This window comes from Heptranchias perlo, chromosome 1 (assembly GCF_035084215.1).
Source record: "Heptranchias perlo isolate sHepPer1 chromosome 1, sHepPer1.hap1, whole genome shotgun sequence".
NCBI lineage: Eukaryota > Metazoa > Chordata > Chondrichthyes > Hexanchiformes > Hexanchidae > Heptranchias > Heptranchias perlo.
The window spans coordinates 35,599,237-35,623,487 of record NC_090325.1 but is presented as its reverse complement, the minus strand read 5'-3'; the positions used below and the strand labels follow the sequence as shown (position 1 = coordinate 35,623,487).

The 24,251-nt window shown below is 44.4% G+C and overlaps 1 protein-coding gene and 1 pseudogene across 1 annotated transcript in view; one reads left to right on the top strand and one right to left on the bottom strand.

Annotated features, from left to right (window-relative positions):
- Nucleotides 1-24,251, bottom strand: part of c1h18orf54 (chromosome 1 C18orf54 homolog) — an 80,710-nt gene that overhangs the window by 7,937 nt on the left and 48,522 nt on the right. Inside the window, exons 7-8 of the mRNA XM_067984713.1 lie at nt 23,961-24,066; nt 11,678-11,821 (exon numbers count right to left, since the gene is read on the bottom strand). Coding sequence (XP_067840814.1) covers nt 11,678-11,821; nt 23,961-24,066 — 250 coding nt within the window. The remainder of the gene's footprint in view (nt 1-11,677; nt 11,822-23,960; nt 24,067-24,251) is intronic.
- LOC137307606 (fibroblast growth factor receptor 2 pseudogene) lies at nt 650-9,248 on the top strand (annotated as a pseudogene).

Genomic DNA, 24,251 nt, shown 5'->3' with positions numbered 1-24,251 from the left:
GTTTCTCTCTATATATTATTGATATCACAGACGTTGCTCCTGAGCTCCAAATACATCATCCAACATGCTCTTACTCCTCCTTGCCTCCTTATTGTTTAGAAATCAAGGCTCATTACATTATCCTTCCACAGGACCGTAAAACTTTGTAACTTCTTGCCTTGTTGATGTAGCTCGACTTTTGTCAATTTTTAAAAAATAATTTAAAGATAAGGGAGATAAGAATAAACAAAAGAGTATAGCCCAGAAGTTACTGGTAGTGCACTATTAAGGGGTTATTGGAGGGTTACTTTCATTTTTTGACGGTTACAAAGGAAGTTATTTAACACATGATTTTGCCTTTTTCAGTATGTGAACTGCAATCAGGAGGCATTTAAGTAGCTGAATAAGCACAGAGAGGGCCTGAGCAAAATCACTGAAGAATGGGGTAATCCAGATTAAGAAAGGTAGGGTAAATGCAAAGGTGCTGGAGGCATAAATGCAAGGAACCAGGGAGAGCAGGCATTTACTTATGGAACTGATAATAACAGGAGACAGAGAATAGGCATAAGTGAGTCATTTTCAGATGTAACAAGTGGAGTGCCACAGGGATCAGTGCTGGGGCCTAAACTATTTAATCCATATCAATGACTTGGATGAAGGGACCGAATGCATGGTCGCTAAATTTGCTGATGACACAAAGGTAGGTAGGAAAGTATGTTGTGAAGAGGACATAAGGAGTTTGCAAAGGAATATAGATAGGTTAAGTGAGTGGGCAAAAATTTGGCAGATGGAGTATAATACCTGCCGTCCTTACCCAGTCTGGCCTATATGTGACTCCAGGCCCACAGCAATGTGGTTGATTCTTAATTGCCCTCTGAAATGGCCTAGCAAGCCACTCAGTTGTAAAATCTCGCTACGAAAAGTCATAATAAGAATAAAACCGGACGGACCACCCGGCATCGGACCACTAGGCACCGGACACGACAACGGCAAACCAAGCCCAGTCGACCCTGCAAAGTTCTCCTCACTAACATTTGGAGACTTGTGCCAAAATTGGGAGAGCTGTCCCACAGAATAGTCAAGCAACAGCCTGACATAGCCATACTCACAGAATCATACCTTTCAGCCAATGTCCCAGACTCTTCCATCACCATCCCTGGGTATGTCCTGTCCCACCAGCAGGACAGACCCACCAGAGGTGGCGGTACAGTGGTATACAGTCAGGAGGGAGTGGCCCTGGGAGTCCTCAACATTGACTCTGGACCCCATGAAATCTCATGGCATCAGGTCAAACATGGGCAAGGAAACCTCCTGCTGATTACCACCTACCGCCCTCCCTCAGTTGATGAATCAGTCCTCCTCCATGTTGAACACCACTTGGAAGAAGCACTGAGGGTAGCAAGGGCACAGAATGTACTCTGGATGGGGGGAGTTCAATGTCCATCACCGAGAGTGGCTCGGTAGCACCAATACTGACCGAGCTGGCCGAGTCCTGAAGGACATAGCTGCCAGACTGGGACTGCGGCAGGTGGTGAGCGAACCAACACGAGGGAAAAACTTATTTGACCTCGTCCTCACCAATCTACCTGTCGCAAATGCATCTGTCCATGACAGTATTGGTAGGAGTGACCACCGCACAGTCCTTGTGGAGACGAAGTCCCATCTTCGCACTGAGGATACCATCCAACGTGTTGTGTGGCACTACCACCGTGCTAAATGGGATAAATTCAGAACCGACCTAACAGCTCAAAACTGGGCATCCATGAGGCGCTGTGGCCATCAGCAGCAGAATTGTATTCCAGCGCAATCTGTAACCTCATGGCCCGGCATATTCCTCACTCTACCATTACCAACAAGCCAGGGGATCAACCCTGGTTCAACGAGGAGTGTAGAAGAGCAAGCCAGGAGCAGCACCAGGCGTGCCTTAAAATGAGGTATCAAACTGGTGAAGCTACAACTCAGGACTACATTCATGCTAAACAGAAGAAGCAACATGCTATAGACAGAGCTAAGCGATTCCACAACCAACGGATCAGATCAAAGCTCTGCAGTCCTGCCACATCCAGTTGTGAATGGTGGTGGACAATTAAATAACTAACGGGAGGAGGAGGCTCTGTAAACACCCCCATCCTCAATGATGGCAGAGTCCAACACGTGAGTGCATGAGTGCAAAAGACAAGGCTGAAGCGTTTGCAACCACCTTCAGCCAAAAGTGCCGAGTGGATGATCCATCTCGGCCTCCTCCCGATATCCCCACCATCACAGAATCCAGTCTTCAGCCAATTCAATTCACTCCACGTGATATCAAGAAACGGCTGAGTGCACTGGATACAACAAAGGCTATGGGCCCCGACAACATCCCGGCTGTAGTGCTGAAGACTTGTGCTCCAGAACTAGCTGCGCCTCTAGCCAAGCTGTTCCAGTACAGCTACAACACTGGCATCTACCTGACAATGTGGAAAATTGCCCGGGTATGTCCTGTCCACAAAAAGCAGGACAAATCCAATCCGGCCAATTACCGCCCCATCAGTCTACTCTCAATCATCAGCAAAGTGATGGAAGGTGTCATCGACGGTGCTATCAAGCGGCACTTACTCACCAATAACCTGCTCACCGATGCTCAGTTTGGGTTCCACCAGGACCACTCGGCTCCAGACCGCATTACAGCCTCGGTCCAAACATGGACAAAAGAGCTGAATTCCAGAGGTGAGGTGAGAGTGACTGCCCTTGACATCAAGGCAGCATTTGACTGAATGTGGCACCAAGGAGCCCTAGTAAAATTGAAGTCAGTGGGAAACAGAGGGAAAACTCTCCAGTGGCTGGAGTCATACCTAGCACAAAGGAAGATGGTAGTGGTTGTTGGAGGCCAATCATCTCAGCCCCAGGGCATTGCTGCAGGAGTTCCTCAGGGCAGTGTCCTACGCCCAACCATCTTCAGCTGCTTCATCAATGGCCTCCCCTCCATCATAAGGTCAGAAATGGGGATGTTTGCTGATGATTGCACAGTGTTCAGTTCCGTTCGCAACCCCTCAAATAACGAAGCAGTCCGAGCCCGCATGCAGCAAGACCTGGACAACATCCAGGCTTGGGCTCATAAGTGGCAAGTAACATTCGCGCCAGACAAGTGCCAGGCAATGACCATCTCCAACAAGAAAGAGTCTAACCACCTCCCCTTGACATTCAACAGCATTACCATCGCCGAATCCCCCACCATCAACATCCTGGGGGTCACCATTGACCAGAAACTTAACTGGACCAGCCATATAAATACTGTGGCTACAAGAGCAGGTCAGAGGCTGGGTATTCTGCGGCGAGTGACTCACCTCCTGACTCCCCAAAGCCTTTCAACCATCTACAAGGCACAAGTCAGGAGTGTGATGGAATACCCTCCACTTATCTGGATGAGTGCAGCCCCAACACCCCTCAAGAAGCTCAACAACATCCAGGACAAAGCAGCCCGCTTGATTGGCACCCCTTCCACCACCCTAAACATTCACTCCCTTCACCACCGGCACACTGTGGCTGCAGTGTGTACCATCCACAGGATGCACTGCAGCAACTTGCCAAGGCTTCTTTGACAGCACCTCCCAAACCCGTGACCTCTACCACCTCGAAGGACAAGAGCAGCAGGCACATGGGAAATGGGAACAACACCATCTGCACGTTCCCCTCCAAGTCACACATCATCCTGACTTGGAAATATATCGCCGTTCCTTCATTGTCGCTGGGTCAAAATCCTGGAACTCTCTTCCTAACAGCACTGTGGGAGAATCTTCACCACACGGACTGCAGCGGTTCAAGAAGGCGGCTCACCACCAGCTTCTCAAGGGCAATTAGGGATGGGCAATAAATGCCGGCCTCGCCAGCGACGCCCACATCCCATGAACGAATAAAAAAGAACTTGTTCACTTTGGCAGGAGGAATAGAAAAAGATTACATTATTTAAATGGAGAGAGATTGCAGAACTCTGAGGTAGAGGGATCTGGGTGTCCTGGTACATGAATCACAAAAAGTTAGTATGCAGGTACAGCAAGTGATTATGAAGGCAAATGGAATGTTGTCATTTATTGCAAGGGGAATGGAATATAAAAGTAGAGATGTTTTGCTCCAGTTGTACAGGGCATTGGTGAGACCACATCTGGAATACTGTGTGCAGTTTTGGTCTCCTTATTTAAGAAAGGACATAATTGCTTTGGAGGCGGTTCAGAGAAGTTTCACTCGACTGATTCCTGGGATGAGGGGGTTATCTTATTAAGGAAAGGTTGGAAAAGTTGGGCCTGTATACATTGGAGTTTAGAAGATTGAGAGGTGATCTTATTGAAACATAAGATCCCGAGGGGACTAGAAGGGGTAGATGCGGAGAGGATGTTCCCCTTGAGGGAGAGACTAGAACTAGGAGCCACAGTTTAAAAATAAGGGTCTTCCATTTAAGATGGAGATGATGAGAATTTTTTTCTCTCAGAGGGTCGTGAGTCTGTGGAACTCCCTTTCCCAGAGAGCGGTGGAGGCAGGTCATTGAATGTTTTTAAGGCTGAGTTAGATAGATTCCTGATTAACAAGGGAGTCAAAGGTTATAGTAGGTAGACAGGAAAGTAGGGTTGAGGTCACAATCAGATCAGCTATGATCTTATCAAATGGCAGAGCAGGCTCGAGGGGCCGAATGGCCTACTCCTGCTCTTAATTCGTATATTCGTATGATAAGACCAACCTCCTCCCCCAATAAGCATCTAGTGCAGCACATGACCTGTTCGAAAGCAGATAGGACTAGTCAGCCACCAAAGCACTGGACATGGCCAACCGTCACACTCCACAGCCCAAAGTGGTTCAGGGCCATTTGAATCCCAGCAGGTTGGCAGTGAAACCTTGTAGCCAATAAGCAGGAGTATTAAAGTGGGTGTTATGTGATCTAAAACACACAAGAACAAAGGGAGAGCACCTTGTGAAATCAAGCTGACAGCATTCATGCAACACACAACGAATGAAGTAAATGCACTGCACTTGATTTGAACATTGTGCTAGGTATTGAATTGTCATCTGTAACAATAAAGCAACAGCTCAGCATATGATGACAACAGATGGTGCATGAAGTGAGCATAAAAGTGTAGGAGTTACATTTAGTCTACTGCACAGAAACTGGTCTATGCCGGCGTTTATGCTCCACATGAGTTTCCTCTCACCCTATTTCATCTAACCCTATCACCATAATCCTTCTATTCCTTTCTCCCTCGTGTGCTTATCTAGCTTCCCCTTAAATACATCTACACAATTTGCCTCAACTACTCCTTGTGGTAGCGCGTGCCACATTCTTACCACTCTTTGGGTAAAGAAGTTTCTCCTGAATTCCCAATTGGATTTACTAATGACTATCTTATATTTATGACCTCTAGTTTTGGACTCCCCAACAAGTGGAAGCATTTTCTCTGCATCTACCCTATCAAACCCTTTCATTATGTTAAAGACCTCTATCAGGCCACCCCTCAGCCTTCTGTTTTCTAGAGAAAAGTGGTGCGGTTGAAAGCTTTAAGAAATAATGTAACTGTGGCACTCCTTAGAAGTCATCTTGAATTAATGCCCAACACACTAGTCTTACCTTGCTGCATTACTGTTTCTGCAGCTTATTTTTTATTTTCAACCCCTTTTGCTCTGCTTTAACTTCACCATCCTGGTCATCAATATGCACGCTGAGGCATGTTTTCTGGAGCGTGCAAATGACAATTATTAATCCTGAAGAGATTACACCTTATGACATCCACCCCCCCGAATCAGCAAAACATCTGATGCGCTTCTTGGAGATCTGAGCAGTAAGTTCGATAACAATGCTGGTTGTAGCATAATCTTTTCTCAACTACACTCTGCCTCTGTCTGCAAGTGGCACATTGATGTCATGAGCTAAGGTTGCAGATGATAGCCTTAGTTTTCTAACAGCTATCCTTCGACTTTTCTGACTTTAAATTAAGACATCTCGAGAGCTCCTAGGAAACAGGCAATCGTCTGCATGATTCTGTGCTGGGCATGCAGAGAATGAAATTATTTTGATTCATATAGGGCACAGGATCGTGCACAGGAGCCTGAATAACAATATGCATGCAACTGATGACTCAAATTCTGCAAAAGCCAGCCGACCTGTAGAATGGCGTTGCCTTCTCCGGTTACAACTGCCAGTGGTCATTGCTTGGATGGAGCCAAGCTCATAAAATTGAGAGCCAAGGTGACATTGACAGCTGTCAACAGTGCCATACTTATGAAAGATGTTGTCTGGAAGCCTTCCTGAAGGGGATGCAAAGGTCTGCCACAGTTTCCCTACTCAACCTCAGCCTCTTTAGACACATCCCTGCTATTTTTCTCACGTAGCTGTGCAGGGCACGGTTAGACCTGATGCGCTGTGTAGCACTGGGACTTAACACGATGCCCTGCTTGCCACCAGACATTGCAGGCTGCCCTTTTATGCTTTTGCTGATTGACTGTTGCCAACTCGAGTGTTACTGAAGCAATGACTGCAAAAGATAAAACACATGAGGCTGCAACTAAAGTATGCGGCAGCTCACTTTTGACAAAGACTCCAGCTCATAGAATGCAGTCACATTTATGCAATGTGAGGGCCAATAATGTATGGCATATTTGATTGCGACGCTTTGTGCTTTGAACAAGTTATTATACTAGCAACAACCAGATTGATGACTAATGCACATCTTGAGCACTGGGGCGTTCAGAACCAACTTTTTTAAAAATTCGTTCATGGGATGTGGGCGGCACTGGCGAGGCCAGCATTTATTGCCCTCGAGAAGGTGGCGGTGAGCCGCTTTTCTTTCTCTCCACGGTGATCATGAAGCATTGAGCAACGTTGTTAAATGAGGGCTGAGTTACTGTTCACTAGTGCTCCAATATCACAGACATTAGGTGTAATGCCAACTACAATTTAACAGCTCATGAGAGGTACAGCGATGTAGATTTTGTTTAAATTGAGAAAATTATGTGAAGGACCAAGGTTTGTAGTGCACAATAGACCAATGTTGAAAAGAGTAGATAATGAGGTAAATCAGAAAGTAGCAGATACATGACACCAAGCCTGAAAATTATAGGAAGAAAGGAAATCTAAGTGAGGTAAGGATTTCCAGCGTTTTGAGGTTGAAGGACAGATTAAATTAGGGTGGGAGACTGTGCAATGACTCAGCTGTTAAGTTACAAGAAAGCAATTAGCCAGTCAGAGAACTGAATGAAGAGAGTTGAAGGTGAAGCACACTAGGATTAATGACTAAAGATGACTTGGCTCCTACACACTGCTGGGCTCAGTAACTCATTGCTTGCTTAATGAGATCATCAACACTCTTTTTTAAACAAAAAGGAAAATTTTTGTTCAAGAATCAGCTAAATATACTTTGCAGCTTTTTAAAAAATATATATTTTCCCTGTTCTCTTCTCCTGACAGTGTTGACTCATTGTGGGGTTCGGTTCCAGGGCCCCTCTTTGGGATCTTAGGCAGATACACATTTTTCACGTACGAGTCTCAACAGTGAGTACCGATAGCTTATTTGACTGGGAGATATCATTACAGTCGAGCCTGATCCCACTTATACATGTGCACTTTTCTGTGTGGGGTCGAGCACTGCATAGTAATCAAGAGCAAGAACCCTGAAATGTTGTTGCTTTTTTAAAAAAAAGTGTGGAGATGGTCAAAAGCACTTGTGTAGTTGGGAATTAATAGCAGCAAAAAAATCTTTAGCTTTGCACTGTGAACAATTTATTATTTTATAGTGGCGAGAGAAATGAGAGGAGTGAGGAGCCTGCAGAGATTGACTGTTATATGGAGTTGACTGGAATTATTGTATTCCCAGCAAATGCAAAACTGCTGGAAAAATAAACATTTCCCAAAACTTGCTTTTATCTGCCTGGTTTTGTTAAAGAAAAAAAAGAGAAAGTGGTTAATTATTTCTCATGTGATGTACTTTGGCAAAGATCAGAAATTTCCAGCCATTTACTGGAAGTTATCCTGTTTTTTTATTTTTCACTTTATAAAGCCTTCAGTTTGGTCTATTCAACTGAAGCTAAGAAGGGAGGAATGGTCTTTCTGATTTTCTCTCATAAGAAAGGAGGATTTTTACAGTTTTCAAGTTTCATATTAATTTATTTGATTGGATTTCTAGGCTATAATCAAAACCTCCACATTTTTTCACAGAAATCCTTTGAAGTTGCATGAAGAGTCTGAATACAATCAAGTCCAAACTGAGGATGGCAAGGAGCAAGAAGTAAGTGGGAATGATGATCAGCTGGACAGACTGTGTGCCTGGTCTTGGTGCTGCTTCCCATGGCGCAAGCCATTCCACATCAAGCACCATCCCAACAGAGTATTGAAATGTTTTCAGTGCATCTGGGTGACCCTCTGGAGCTGAGCTGCGACTTGAGAGAAGGGGAGATCATCAAATGGACCAAGAATGGGGTGCAGTTACCCGCCAGCAACAGGATACATATCACAGCTCAGGATCTCAAGATCACTAATTCTGTACAGGATGACTCAGGCCTTTATAGTTGTATGACCAACGGGCCCAGCTGGAAGCAAAATCTCCTACTTTGCCGCTAATGTTTTACCTGCACTATTCTCCACGGAGGAGGCGGAGGAAGATAGTGATGAGTTAGAGGTAATCTCCAACAAGAAACAAAGTAGTCCCCCATACTGGACTCAGCCAGAAAGAATGGAGAAAAAGCTTTATGCTATCCCAGTCACAAAAACAGTCAAGTTCCGCTGCCTGGCTGGAGGAAACCCTCTGCCACTGCTTCGGTGGTTGAAAAACGGCATAGGTATCAATCTATCTCAACGAAGATTTGGATACAAGATCCGGTCACAGCACTGGAGTCTCATCCTGGATGGCCTGGAGCCTTCGGACACAGCCAATTACACGTGTGTGGTGGTGAATCGCTAAGGGAGCATCAACCACACCTTTCATCTGCATGTAGTTGAAATTAGTCAGCTGCCGACCATGTGGCTCCGACTCCCTGCCAACAAGAGTGCGATTGTGGGCAGTAACGTAAAGTTTGTCTGTAAAGTGTACGGTTATCCCCAGCCACGCATTAAGTGGCTAAAGCATGTGCAGTTTAATGGCTCCTCTTACATGCAGGTACTCACAACAGTCGGTATTAACAATACGGCAGAAGGAATAGAGGCTCTGCATTTACAGAATGTTACTTTTGAGGATGCTGGGGAATACAGCTGCCTGGCAGGTAACTTTGTTGGGAAGTCCTAGCAATCTGCATGGTTGACAATTTCTCCAGATTGATACTGTGCCCATTGTTTTGCAAATGGATTCCCATTGCTGATCATTCCGTTTGTTGAGAACTCTGTCCCGTTCCACTTTTGTTACTGAATTATTATTTTCTGAGTACATTGAAATAAAGATTATATATTAAATATTTATGCACGGTGAAATCTCCTTGTGCTGAAAGGGTACCGCATAAAATGACATTGGACTGCGTCAACTGAGTTCCTTCTGAGTGTAGTCGACTGCCCCAATCAGTTTTAAATTACTCACTCAGAGCCCACAATAATGCCCAATACGGGAAGTAGAAATGCTTGCTGTTATAGCTGGGGGTACTCTTCTCAGTTGGGCAAATTGTTGGTGCAGAGTACAGAAAACTTTGCACTGAAAGCAAGAAAAGATGATAAAAGCCCATTGGGTCAATTAAACCTCATTCCTTTGGTACCCCAGCTCTCAGTTTAGCATTTAGCTGCATTTTGACGCTTGCATTTTTCTCCCTCCTACCTCATCTTGAAGGTTAAATTTTAATAAAGAAGTTTCTCTGAGCATCTGTTTTAAATTTAGTTTTCACCAGTTTAAACTTACATTCTCTGTTGCTGACATAATTTGAATATTTAATGTTTACTGTATCTATACTGTGTAATATTTTCGATACCATGATAAAGTCCTCCCTGATACACCAACTTTTTTGACTGTAGAGCTTATAGTTGGGGGTACTCTTCCAGCTATAAGCTCTAATCTTTTCTAATGCTTCGATCCACTGCTATACCAATGCTCTCCTGGCCGCTTCCCATCTTTCTGCTCCATAAACTTGAGCTCATCCAAAACTCTGCTCCAATAGGTTTGTCAAACATGATTTCCCTTTCAAAAATCCATGTTGACGCTGCCAAATCCTATTATTATTTTCTAAGTGTCCTGTTATCACATCCTTTATAATAGATTCTAGCATTTTCCCTACTACTGCTGCCCATATGCTAACTCTCACCAAGTCCCATTCACCCATCACTCCTGTGCTCGCTGACCGATATTGGCTCCTGGTTGCCAATGTTTTGATTTTAAAATTCTCATCCTTGTTTTCAAATCCCTCCATGGCTTCGCCCCTCCCTATCCCTGTAACCTCCTCTAGCCCTACAACCCTCAGATCTCTGTGCTCCTCCAATTCTGGCCTCTTGCACATCTCTGATTTTCATCGCTCCACAACTGGCAGCCGTACCTTCAATTGCCTAGGCCCCAAGCTCTGGAATTCCCTCCCTAAACCTCTTTGCGCTTCTCTCCTCCTTTAAGATGCTCCTTAAAACCTATCTCTTTGACCAAACTTTTGGGTACCTGTCCTAATATCTCCTTATGTGGCTCGGTGTCAAATTTTGTTTGATAATCGCTCCTGTGAAGCGCCTTGGGACGTTTTACCAAATAAAGGCGCTATATAAATGCAAGTTGTTGCTGTTGATCCCTTTACATTTAGGATCAGGCTAGTTACATTTCTCTGCACTTTCTTCAGCATATTGTTTGTGATGTTGTGGCACAGTCCTCGAAACACCCATTGCATCTAACCCATGCTATACTTGACCAGAGAATGGGTAATGCTGTGACTTGAGAGCCAAAGTGAACAAAAATTTCCATTCCTTGGTACAAACATCCCTCATTTTTACCAAAATAAAATGTAAAAGACATTTCTGTAGTGCAAATGGACCACTAAAACACCTAGAGATTGAAAACTGGCTCTGTCCAAAATTGGCAACAGTAGATTGAAGCAACCAAAAAATAAACAAAAGCTGAATCATAATGTTGGGTGCATAAATTTTTCATACTTTATCCAATTGAACTGCTTTAAAATACCCAGAAGTACAATAATGGAATTTGTCCTTCCAAATTTGTGTTGTTTCCAAAGAGATCATTTTGAGCTCTATAACACTTGGGTGAAGTACTGGTGGTGCTTGTAAGTGAGAGCAATGAGATGATGGGGCATAGATTTAAGGTGAGAGGGGAGAGATACAAAAGGGTCCAGAGGGGCAATTTTTTCACTCAAAGGGTGGTGAGTGTCTGGAACGAGCTGCCAGAGGCAGTAGTAGAGGCGGGTACAATTTTGTCTTTTAAAAAGCATTTGGACAGTTACATGGGTAAGATGGGTATAGAGGGATATGGACCAAGTGCAGGCAACTGGGACTAGCTTAGTGGTATAAACTGGGCGACATGGACATGTTGGGCCGAAGGGCCTGTTTCCATGTTGTAAACTTCTATGATTCTATGATGAATTTAGGGCATCGCGCAAGAAGCACAATGCACAACATTAAAGCGCACTGGGTGAAATAAAACTTTTCCTATAGTATATCGGTACCAATGCACTAAATCAATCATAATTTAGATCATGTCTGTAAGCACTCAATAATACTATATAATACTATCATGGTTGTATCCTTAAACTAGAAATTCAAAGATGTTTTTCTATTTACTTTTCTAATCTCTTCATGTTGTTCTGTGTGTTCATCGTCAAAACTCTGCTGCACCGTTTGCAAGCTGAACAGCATCTGTTTGAGTGCTTCAACTGGTCCGTGGTGCTTTCCTCCAGAAATTCCTGTTGAACCAGGACGATTCCTCTAAAATCAAAAAGAACAGGGTGCTGCTTTCATTTTACTTTGTGAGTGGAGAGAAGAGAAGGGAAAAACCTCATGGGAAACGTTTACCTGCTTTGTACTTCAAAGGAACACATTGGCAAAGCACAAAAAACAGTGGCAATGCACAGCAGGTCAGTCTGCCTCTGTAAGAGAAGGCTAAGTTAACACTTCATTAGAACTTTGATGAAGGGTCCCACCTAAAAAGTGTTAACCTGTCTTTCTCTTTCAGTCGCTGGCTGGCCTGCATTGCATTTCTAGTTTTTATTTCAGATTTGCAGCATTCCGGTTTTTCCTTTTATCTTGCATGGCACATGGTACACTACCTTCTGGGTCCCACGATTCAGTTAGACAGTATATATTTTTGCCAGGAGAGTTAACACTACATCTGTTTTTGATCTAAATTGTAGTGTCACAGAAACAGGCCATTCTGCCCATCAGGTACATACCAGTACTTTTCCCCTGTGATGTCACCTCTTCAAACACACTTTGCTGCTTGCTCTCCTTACTTAATAATATTCCTTTTCTTCAAGCAACTGTCTAACTAGAAAAGTACTTTCGGACTCAGGTTCAACAATTATTTGTGGCAGATAATTCCACATTCTAACCACCCTGTGCAGACATTTCTTCTAACCTCTTATTTAATTATTTTTGGCATTATGTTATTACTTCATATTTATCTACACTGAACTGCATTTGCCACCCATCTGCTCATCTTGCTAATCCATTTATATCCTTTTACAATCTTTCACAATCCTTATCGTAATGTGGCATATCCCCAGCAAATTTCAATATTGCCTCCTGAACTCCTAAATCAAGTGTCAATTTGGTTCAGTTGGTTACACCCTCACCTAAGTAAGAAAGTTGTGGGTTCAAACATCACTCCAGTACTTCAGCACATGAACTGGTCTGACACCTCAGTGCAATACTGGAGTGCTGCATTCTCTGAGATGCCATTTTTCAGACGAGTTATGAAACCGAAGTTCCCCTTCATGTTTAAGTGGAGATAAGAGCCCATGGAAATAAAGAGCTTGCATTTAGCATAAATCGTCATTTAGAAAGGCACGGGTTAATCAAGGACAGTCAGCATGGATCTGTTAAGGGAAGGTCGTGTCTGAATAACTTGATTGAATTTTTCGAGAAGGTCAGAAGGAGGGTCGATGAGGGTAATGAATTTGATGTAGTGTACATGGATTTTGGCAAGGGTTTTGACAAAGTCCCACTTGGCAGACTGGTCAAAAAAGTAAAAGCCCATGGGATCCAAGGGAAAGTGGCTAGTTGGATCCAAAATTGGCTCAGTGGCAGGAAGCAAAGGGTAATGGTTGACGGGTGTTTTTGCGACTGGAAGGCTGTTTCCAGTGGGGTTCCACAAGGCTCAGTACTAGGTAACTTGCTTTTTGTGGTATATATAATAATTTGGACTTGAATGTGGGGGGCTTGATCAACAAGTTTGCAGATGATACAAAAATTGGCCGTGTGGTTGATAGTGAGGAGGAAAGCTGTAGATTGCAGGAAGATATCAATGGACGGTCACGTGGATAGAGAAGTGGCAAATGGAATTCAATCCAGAGAAGTGTGAGATAAAGTATTTGGGGAGGGCAACAAGGCAAGGGACTACACAATAAATGGGAGGATACTGAGAGATGTAGAGGAACAAAGGGATCTTGGAATGCATGTCCACAGATCCTTGAAGGTAGCAGGACAGGTAGATAAGGTGATTAAAAAGGCATATGGGATACTTTCCTTTCTTAGCCAAGGCACAGAACGCAAGAACAGGGAGGTTATGCTAGAACCGCATAAAACATTGATCAGGCCACAGCTTGAGGACTGCGTACAGTTCTAGTCACCACATTAGAGGAAAGATGTGATTGCACCAGAGAGGGTACAGAGGAGATTTACGAGGATGTTGCCAGGGCTGGAGAATTTTGGCTATGAGAAAAGATTGGATAGGCTGGGGATGTTTTCTTTGGAACAAAGGAGGCCGAAGGGAGATTTAATTGAGGTATATAAAATTATGATGGAACTAGATAGAGTGGATAGGAAGGACGTATTTCCCTCAGCAGATGGGTCAGTGACCAGGGGGCATAGGTTTAAAGTAATTGGTAGAAAGATTAGAGGGGAGCTGAGGAGAAATTTTTTCTGAGGGTGATGGGGGTCTGGAACTCACTACCTGAAAAGGTGGTAGAGGCAGAAACCGTCAACTCATTTAAAAAGTATTTGGATGTGCACCTGAAGCGCCGTAATCTACAAGGCTACAGACCGAGTGCTGGAAAGTGGGATTAAACTGGATAGCTCTTTTTTGGCCGGCACGGACACGATGGGCCGAATGGCCTCCTTCTGTGCCGAAACTTTCTATGATTATCACAACATCATGACGTTCCAAAGTGAGTTACTTTTTGAAGTGTAATTATTATTATGTAGGCAAACACACCAGCCAGCTTGCGCATTGCAAAGTTCCACAAAACAGCAATGAGATAAATGACCAGTTAAGATGTTCTAGTGATGTTGGAGGGATAAATGTTCATGGTATTATATAAATGCAAGTTCTTTCCTTCTAAATCCAGATTATTTCTGTATAAATAAGAGATCCCTGTGTAACACCACTCACCTTACCTTTCCACTCTGAGGAACTTCCTTCCGTGTTTTCTGTTCTCCAAACATCTATTAAGGTGACCACATTACCCTTAACTCCATGTGCCATTATTTTTGCCACGAGTCTCGTGTGGTTGTTTATCAAGTGCCTTTTAAAAAATTTATAAATCACATCCACTGCATTTCATTTAGCTATCTACTGTTATTTATTTTGAAGAATTCTGTAAAGGTTGGTTAAGCATCGCCTGTCTTTTAGAAATATGTGCTGACTGGCCCTGAGTGCTTACTAATTTCATCAGTTTTATAAACTTGTAGTTTACCAGCAACTGAAGAAAGACTAACTGGCCTAAATTTTTGCAGTTCACTCCAGTTTCCTTTTTGGAAAATTAGAATCACTTTTACAACCCTTCAATCCTCCAGCACAATTTTATTTTCCAAGAAGTTTGGAAAGTTACAGTTAGAGCCTCCACTATTTCTTCTTTAGCATCTCTCACGGTCTTCAGACATAAAACAATAGGCCCCAGTGATTTGTCTACCTTAAGATTGATTAACTCCATCAGTATCATTTCTCTTTCAATGATAACCTCCACTAACTGTACTACACTCAGTGTAGCGTTGGTTCAACAATCCTAATATCCAACTCCTCTGTGAAACGGAGGCAAAGTATTTATTCAATATCTCTGCCATTCCCTCACTCCCCACTACAAGTTTGCTTCCTTCATCTCATAGCAGTCCTACCTCCATCTTGACTACCCTATTTACTACTGATTTGTCTAATAAAAAGCCTTTTTATTATCCTTTTATGTTTATTTTCTCTTGCACGCCTCATCTTTCTTGTAGCTTTTCTATTTTTATTTCTATTTACTTTGACTTTCATTTTTACTTTCCATTTAAGTGCTAAATGTTCCTTTTTAAAAAAAAAAGTTTCAAATTTGATCTATTAGGGATGGGCAATAAATGCTGGCCTTGCCAGCAACGCCCACATTCCATGAACAAATAAAAAAAAATCCAATCTTCCTTCTCACCCACTGATCTCCAGCTTTCAACATACCCCTGTTATCTTTACTGGAATTTACTGGATGTTATGCTGACAACCTCCTGTTTAAATATTTCCCAAATGCTTATTTATGGTTCTGTTTGCTAAATTTTTCTTCTGTTTAATCTGGGCATGGTTCTATTTGTCTTGCTAAAATTTTTTTATATTTGTTCATGGGATGTGGGTGTCGCTGGCAAGGCCAGCATTTATTGCCCATCCCTAATTGCCCTCGAGAAGGTGGTGGTGAGCCACCTTCTTGAACCGCTGCAGAACGTGTGGTGAAGGTTCTCCCACAGTGCTGTTAGGAAGGGAGTTCCAGGATTTTGACCCAGCGACGATGAAGAAACGGCAATATATTTCCAAGTCGGGATGGTGTGTGACTTGGAGGGGAACGTGCAGGTGGTGTTGTTCCCATGTACCTGCTGCCCTTGTTCTTCTAGGTGGTAGAGGTCGCGGGTTTGGGAAGTGCTGTCGAAGAAGCCTTGGCGAGTTGCTGCAGTGCATCCTGTGGATGGTACACACTGCAGCCACTGTGCGCCGGTGGTGAAGGGAGTGAATGTTTAGGGTGCTGGATGGGGTGCCAATCAAGTGGGCTGCTTTGTTCTGGATGGTGTCGAGCTGCGAGTGTTGTTGGAGCTGCACTCATCCAGGCAAGTGGAGAGTATTCCATCACACTCCTGACTTGTGCCTTGTAGATGGTGGAAAGGCTTTGGGGAGTCAGGAGATGAGTCACTCGCCACAGAATACCAGCCTCTGACCTACTCCTGTAGCCACAGTATTTATGTGGCTGGTCCAAAATTCACAATTCAAAATCCATAATTTGCTTTTTTCCCCAATAAACTATCATTGACTTTTTTTCTATTGCCACACCGAAACTATATTGCCATCACTGTTTTTCAAACATTCTCCTAATTGTAGGTTCACCAACTTGCTCCACATTACCCAGAACAAATTCAAGTTGGGCTTCCTTGCTTAGACCCTGCCCCTTCCCCATATTCTTTTATATTCTTCCTTTTCAAATATCACTTCGAGGGTTGTGAATCTTTGGAATTCTCTATCCCAGAGGGCTGTGGATGCTCAGTCATTGAGCATTTTCAAGACTGAGATCAACAGATTTTTGGACAGCAAGGGAATCAATGGATACGGGGATAGGGTGGGAAAGTGGAGTTGAGGTAGAAGATCAGCCATGATCTTATTGAATGGTGGAGCAGGCTCGATGGGCCGCATGGCCTACTCCTGCTCCTATTTCTTATGTTCTTATGTAATCTAATTTAATTTTAAATCATGTTGTAATTTCTGCATCAATTGTGATAAAACAGGTCATACTAACTCTGAAAAAAATTCTTCTTTCTGCCTTCTGCATCTACCCTGGAAAAAAAAAACTCTCCCCAAGTCACTTGCAATCGCTTTCTCAAACTCCCAGCTACCTAGCCTTTGACCCTCCATTCTCCACAATAACTCTGCAGCTGTTGATCTATTCGACCACTCCTTCATCTCCGCCTTCAATGCACTCGTTCCCAGCAAAACCTTTACTGTTTCCCGTTACTGTCCTTACCCCTGGTACGGCACCCATTTTTGCTCCCTTAAGTCCAAGGAGTGTATTTTGAGCATTTCTGGTGCACGACTGGCTTAGTCATCCATCTGCCTCAACCACAGTAAGTTCTACTCCTCTGCCAAAACCACCCACTACTGTAGGATCTTGATGGGAAACAATAGCCCAATCACCCTTCTTACACTTCTCTCTCCCGAAAATGGGCCAAGACCTGTTCAACTGGCTCAGCTGATTTCCCCCCCCCACCCCTCTACTTTTCCTTGCCCATTAAACAAAAGTGCCTCCAGTCCCCTTCCTATTATAGCCAGATGATATCAGCTTTACCATTTTACCACCTCTCTCAACCTTCTCTCTAGTTTCATGCCCATCTCCATCTTTCCCATTCTCTCCAGGTTCATCTAGTCGATGAGACCTATCTCCTGTTCCCTCAACCTGATTCCACTTCTGAACACCCAACTCATGCATGCTATTATGAACGGTTTCTTCTCCTCAGGCACTGTCCCCGTCAAAATTTCCATTAACCCTTCTTAAAAAAAAACACCCTCAACATCTCTGTCCTGATTAATTACTGTCCAATCTGCAACTTTCCTTTCTTTTCCAGTGTTGCTCAATGTGTTGTCACCTCCTAGATCCATGCCTTTTGCTCCCACAATTCCCTGTCTGAGCCCCTCTAATCAGCTTTGTGCCTCTCCCATAGCACCTAAACAGACCTAACCAAAGCCATGAATGATATTCTCTGAGATTGTGGCCATGGTGTATTATCCTTACTCACCTCTCTGCAGCCTTTGATATGGTCAACAGCACCATCTTCCTCCAATGCCTCTCCTCCATTATCTAGCTCTGTAGAACCGCCCTTGCTTGGTTCCACTCTTACCCATCTGATTGTAGTCAGAATATATCTTCCCAACCGCTCACCATCAACTCCAGAATCACCCAAAGATCCTCCCTTGGCCTCCTACTCTTCCTCATCTACATGCAATCCCTTGAAGACATCATTCCTTAGACATGGCTTTAGATTCCACATGTACACTAATGAACTCAGCTCTAGCTCTCCACCACATCTCAACCCTCCACACTTCCTGGCTTAGCTTCCACATGTATGCTGTTTTTACCACCTCTCTCAACGCTCTACTGCCTCCGTGCCATCGGACTGCTTGTCCGACATCCAGTCTTGGATGAGCTGTGACTTCCTCAAACTAAACACTGTGAAGACCAAAGCTTTCATCCTTGACCTCGCCACAAACTTCATGTCCTTGCCAACAACTTGTTTCCTCCTCCTTGGCCACTACCGCACATTGAACCTCTCTGTTCACAACCTCAGCATGATTTTTTCCTCATGTTTCTGTGAAATGCCTTGGTACGTTTTTTCTATGTTAAATGCAAGTTGCTGTTATCTTTAGGGTTAACTTCCTCTTCATTCTTCTGGTGATAATCCTGAATCGGTGACCCCTTATGATCAATTTACTGAAGAGTGGAAATAATCTTTTGACTATTCACACTCTCAAAAGCATTCATAATTTTGCAAACCATTAATAGTTTTCCCCTTATAACAGTCCCTATGTATCAGGATAGGTGATGCGGTCTTTATGTCTAAAGCCAGGCCAGGGTAATGGATTGAAAGTCTCCCATGTCTATTTGTTGTAACAGTCATATTTGAAATGAACTCAAGCAGTTTCAATCTAGTTGTCAGTGGATCATGACCCCCACCGCCGAACATCAAGCCTTAGTTTCCCAGACCGTCACTGACCTCATTTCCTCTGGAGATCTTCCCCCCACGGCCTCCAACCTCAGTCTCCCCACCCCGCACAGCCCGCTTCTACCTCCTTCCCAAGATCCACAAACAGGACTGTGCTGGGAGATCTATCGTTTCAGCCTGTTCTTGCCCCACGGAACTTATTTCCTCCTATCTGAACTCTTTTTGCTTTCCTTGTCCAGTCTCTTCCGACCTACGTCCGCGACTCTTCTGGTGCCCTCTGCCACTTGAACAGTTTCCAGTTTCCCCTGGCCCTACCTGTCTCCTTTTCACCACGGACGTCCAGTCCCTCTACACCTCCACCCTCCACCAGGTCGGCCTGTGGGCCTTCCGCTTCTTCTTTGAACGGCAGCCCAATCAGTCCCCATCCACCACCACCCTCCTCCGTCTGGCTGAACTTGTTCTTACGTTGAACAACTTCTCATTTGACTCCACTCACTTCCTCCAAATAAAAGGTGTCACTATGGGAACCCGTATGGGTCCCAGCTATGTCTACCTTTTTGTGGGATACATGGAACATTCCTTGTTCCAGTCCTACTCAGGTCCCCTCCCTCACCTCTTTTTCCAGTACATTGATGACTGTGTCGGTGCTGCTTCCTGCTCTCGCCCCAAACTGGAACATTTCATCAACTTTGATTCCACCCTTCCCCCATCTTCACATGGTCCATCTCCGACTCTTCCCGTCTCTTCCTTGACTTCTCTATCTCCATTTCTGGGGATAGGCTGTCAACCAATATCTATTATAAGCCCACCGACTCCCACAGCTCCCTTGATTACACTTCCTCCCACCCCGCCTCCTGTAAGGACTCTATTCCCTTCTCCCAGTTTCTCCAACTCCGTCGCATCTGTTCCGACGATGCCACCTTCCACACCAGTGCTTCCAATATGTCTTCCTTTTTCCTCAACCGAGGACTCCCCTCCACTGTAGTTGACAGGGCCCTCAACCGTGTCCATCCTATTATCCGCACTGCTACTTTCACCCCTTCCCTTCCCTCCCAGAACCATGATAAGGTCCCCCTTGTCCTCACCATCCACCACACCAGCCATCGTTTAGTGGTGGGATCCAGCACAATCCCACCACTAAACACACCTTCCCCTCCCCTCCTCTTTCAGCATTCCGAAGGGACCGCTCCCTCCCCAACACTCTGGTCCACTCTTCCATCACTCCCAACACCCACTCTCCTCCCCACAGCACCTTCCCGTGCAAGCACAGGAGATGCAACATCTGCCCCTTCACCTCCTCCTTTCCCACCATCCAGGACGCCAAACACTCCTTCCAGATGAAACAGCGGTTTACTTGTACTTCTTTCAATTTACCATATTGTATTCGCTGCTCACAATGCGGTCTCCTGTACATTGGGGAGACCAAACGCAGATTGGGTGATCACTTTGCTGAACACCTACGCTCTGTCCGCAAGCATGACTCTGACCTGTCTGTTGCTTGCCGTTTTAATGCCCCGTCCTACTCCCACTCTGACCTCTCTGTCCTCGGCCTCTTACACTGTTCCAATGAAGCTCAACATAAGCTCGAGGAACAGCATCTTGTTTATCATTTAGGCATTTTACAACCGTCCGGACTCAACACTGATTTCAATAACTTCAGATCATAACCACTGCTCCCATTTTTTCGGTCAGCGGGTGCTGGTAATGGTTCTGATGTTGCCATTTACAGCTACTCTACACCAATCTAATGTTTCTTTCCTTGTACCATTACCACCCTCCTTGCCTTGCACCATCATCCCTTTTGTCATTTAATCACTCCTGCCCTCCACCCTATCACAGACCGTCCCTTTTGTTCTTCCCTCCCCTCCCTCCCTGACACTGTACTTGCTGAAAAACTTTAACCCTTTAACATCTTCCAGTTCTGACATAAGGTCTTCGACCTGAAACGTTAACTCTGTTTCTTACCCCACAGATGCTGCCTCACTTGCTGAGCCTCTCCAGCATTTTCTGTTCTTATTTCAGATTTCCAGCATCCGCAGTATTTTGCTTTTGATTTAGTTGTCAGTGGGCATGGGCCCACAGCACAATACAGCTCCTAATTCAACAATGATTAACAATTTAACTCACAGGCCCAATAGATTGGCTGATGAAGGATTTGGAAAAATTACAAATCATAGAAATTTACGGCACAGAAAAAGGCCATTCGGCCCATCGTATCTGTGCTGGCCAAAAAAGAGCCATCCAGCCTCATCCCACTTTCCAGCTGTTGGCCCGTAGCCTTGTAGGTTGCAACATGTCAAGTGCATATCCAAGTACTTTTTAAAATGTTGAGGGTTTCTGCCTCTACCACCCTTTCAGGCAGTGAGTTCCAGACTCTCACCACCCTCTGGATGAAAAAAATTTGTCCTCAACTCCCCTCTAATCCATCTACCAATTACTTTAAATCCAAGCCCGCTGATTATTGATCTCTCTGCTAAGGGAAATAGGTCCTACCAATCACTCTATCCAGGCCCCTCATAATTTTATGCACCTCAATTAAATCTCCCTTCAGCCTCCTCTGTTCGAAAGAGAACAACCCCAGACTATCCAATCTTTTCTCATAGCTAAGATTCTCCAGTCCTAGCATAGAAACGTAGAAAATAGGAGCAAGAGTAGACCATTCGGCCCTTCGGGCCTGCTCCGCCATTCAAAATGATCATGGCTGATCGTCTAACTCAGTACCCTGTTCCCGCTTTTTCCTCATATCCCTTGATCCCTTTAGCAGTAAGAAATATATCTAACTCCTTCTTGAATACATCTAGTGACTTGGTCTCCACTGCCTTCTGTGGTACAGAATTCCACAGGTTCACCACCCTCTGAGTGAAGAAATTTCTCCTCATCTCGGTTCTAAATGGCATACCCCGTATCCTGAGACTGTGACCCCTGGTTCTGGACTCCCCAGCCATCGGGAACATCCTCCCTGCATCCAGTCTGTCTAGTCCTGTTAGAATTTTGTATGTTTCGATGAGATCACCTCTCGTTCTTCTAAACTCTAGTGAATATAGGCCTAGTCGACCCAATCTCTCCTCATACATCAGTCCTGCCATCCCAGGAATCAGTCTGGTAAACCTGCGTTGCACTCCCTCCATGGCAAGGACATCCTTCCTCAGATAAGGAGACCAAAACTGCACACAATACTCCAGATGTGGTCTCACCAAGGCCCTGTATAACTGCAGTAAGACATCCCTGCTCCTGTACTCAAATCCTCTTGTAATGAAGGCCAACATACCATTCGCCTTCCTAACTGCTTGCTGCACCTGAATGCTCGCTTTCAGCAACTGGTGTACAAGGACACCCAGGTCTCATTGCACCTCCCCTTTTCCCAATCTATCACCATTCAGATAATAATCTGTCTTTCTGTTTTTACAACCAAAGTGGATAACCTCACATTTATCCACGTTATACTGCATCTGCCATGTTCTTGCCCACTCACCCAACTTGTCTAAATCACATTGGAGCCTCTTTGCATCCTCCTCATAGCTGACATTCCACCCCAGCTTTGTGTTGTCTGCAAACTTGGAAATGTTACATTTAGTTCCCTCATCCAAATCATTGATACATATTGTGAATAGCTGGGGCCCAAGCACTGATCCCTGCGGTACCCCACTGGTCACTGCCTGCCACCTGGAAAAAGGCCCGTTTATTCCTACTCGTAAATCTCCTCTGTACCCTCTCTAGTGCAATCACATCTTTCCTATAACGTGGTGGCCAGAACTGTACGCAGTACTCTAGCTGTGGCCTAACTAGTGTTTTATACAGTTCTAACATAACCTCCCTGCTCTTATATTCTATGCCTTGGCTAATAAAGGAAAATATCCTGTATGTTGTCTTAACCACCTTATCCACCTGTTCTGCTACCTTCAGGGATCAGTGGACATGCACTCCAAGCTCCCTCTGTTCCTCTGTACTGCTCAGTATCCTACCATTTATTGTGTATTCCCTTGCCTTGTTTGCCCTCCCCAAACGCATTACCTCATATTTCTCTGGATTGAATTCCATTTGCCACTTTTCTGCCCACCTGACCAGTCCATTGATATGTTCCTGCAGTCTACAGCTTTCCTCCTCACTATCAACCACACGGCCAATTTTTGTATCATCTGCAAGTTCTTAATCATGCCCCCCTACATTTATGTCTATACTACAAAAGCAATGGACCTAATACTGAGCCCTGTGGAACCCCACTGGAAACAGACTTCCAGTCACAAAAACACCCATCGACCATTACCCTTTGCTTCCTGCCACTGAGACAATTTTGGATCCAACTTGCCACTTTCCATTGGATATCATGGGCTTTTATTTTTTGACCAGTGTGCCACATGGGACCTGGTCAAAAGCCTTGCTAAAATCCATGTAGACTACATCAAACACGCTACCCTCATCGACCGTCCTTGTTAACTCCTTAAAAAATTCAATCAGGTTAGTCAGACATGACCGTCCCTTAACAAATCCATGCTGACTGTCCCCGAGAGCCTTACTAAATGGCAATTAATACTGTCCCTCAGAATTGTTTCCAATAATTAGCGTACCATCGAGGTTAGGCTGACTGGCTTGTAATTACTCGGTCTATCCCTTTCTCCGTTTTTAAACAACAGTTCAGCGTTAACAGTCCTCCAGCACCACACCTATAGCCAGCGAGGATTGGAAAATTATGGGCAGAGCCTCCGCTATTTCCTCCCTTGCTTCTCTTAACAGCCTGGGATACATTTTATCCAGGCCTGACGATTTATCTATTTTCAAAGATGCTAAACCCCTTAATACTTCCTCTCTCACTATGTTTGTCCCATCCAATATTTCACACTCCTCCTCAACTACAACGTCTGCATCTTTCCCCCTCTTTTGTGAATACAGACATAAAGTATTCATTAAGAAGCCTCCACACACAGGTACCCCTTTGCTCTCCAATAGACCCAACTCATTTCTTAGTTATCCTCTTGCACTTTTATGTATAGTAGGGAGTACACTTCTGATGTTGCGCTCAGGACAGTTTTTGGAGGAGAGGGAGCTTTATTTTGTATTTAACCATGCTGTACTGGAGTTGGGAGTGCTAGATATGATGCCAAAATAAGAAAGCATTCTACTCCCCAGAATCAACATCCCTCACTTTGATGGGCACAACATAAATATATACCAAATATTGAGAAACAACATAAGATCTTTGCACTCTATTGAATAGAATCAGTAACCTGTCTCAGCCTCCTTCTACACTAACCTGATGGCCGGTATTTAAAGAGTCCTGAAGAGAGTCATCAATCAGAGCAGGGTGTGAAGCTTCAAAACAATCTTCTCCACTGTTGCCTACAGGCACCGGGGATTTGCTAGATAAACAGGAAAAAAAGTTACTGAGGAACTCAACAGCCAATTTATCAATGAAGACAAGACCTCAGATGCTCCCTTAAAAAAGCACCGAATCTTGCTGACGTACAGGTCCATGGGTGATAGCAGCCCTCTTATTTGCGAGACCCTAGATAGCAAATTTCTGGTAGGGTGTTTGGTCACGAGG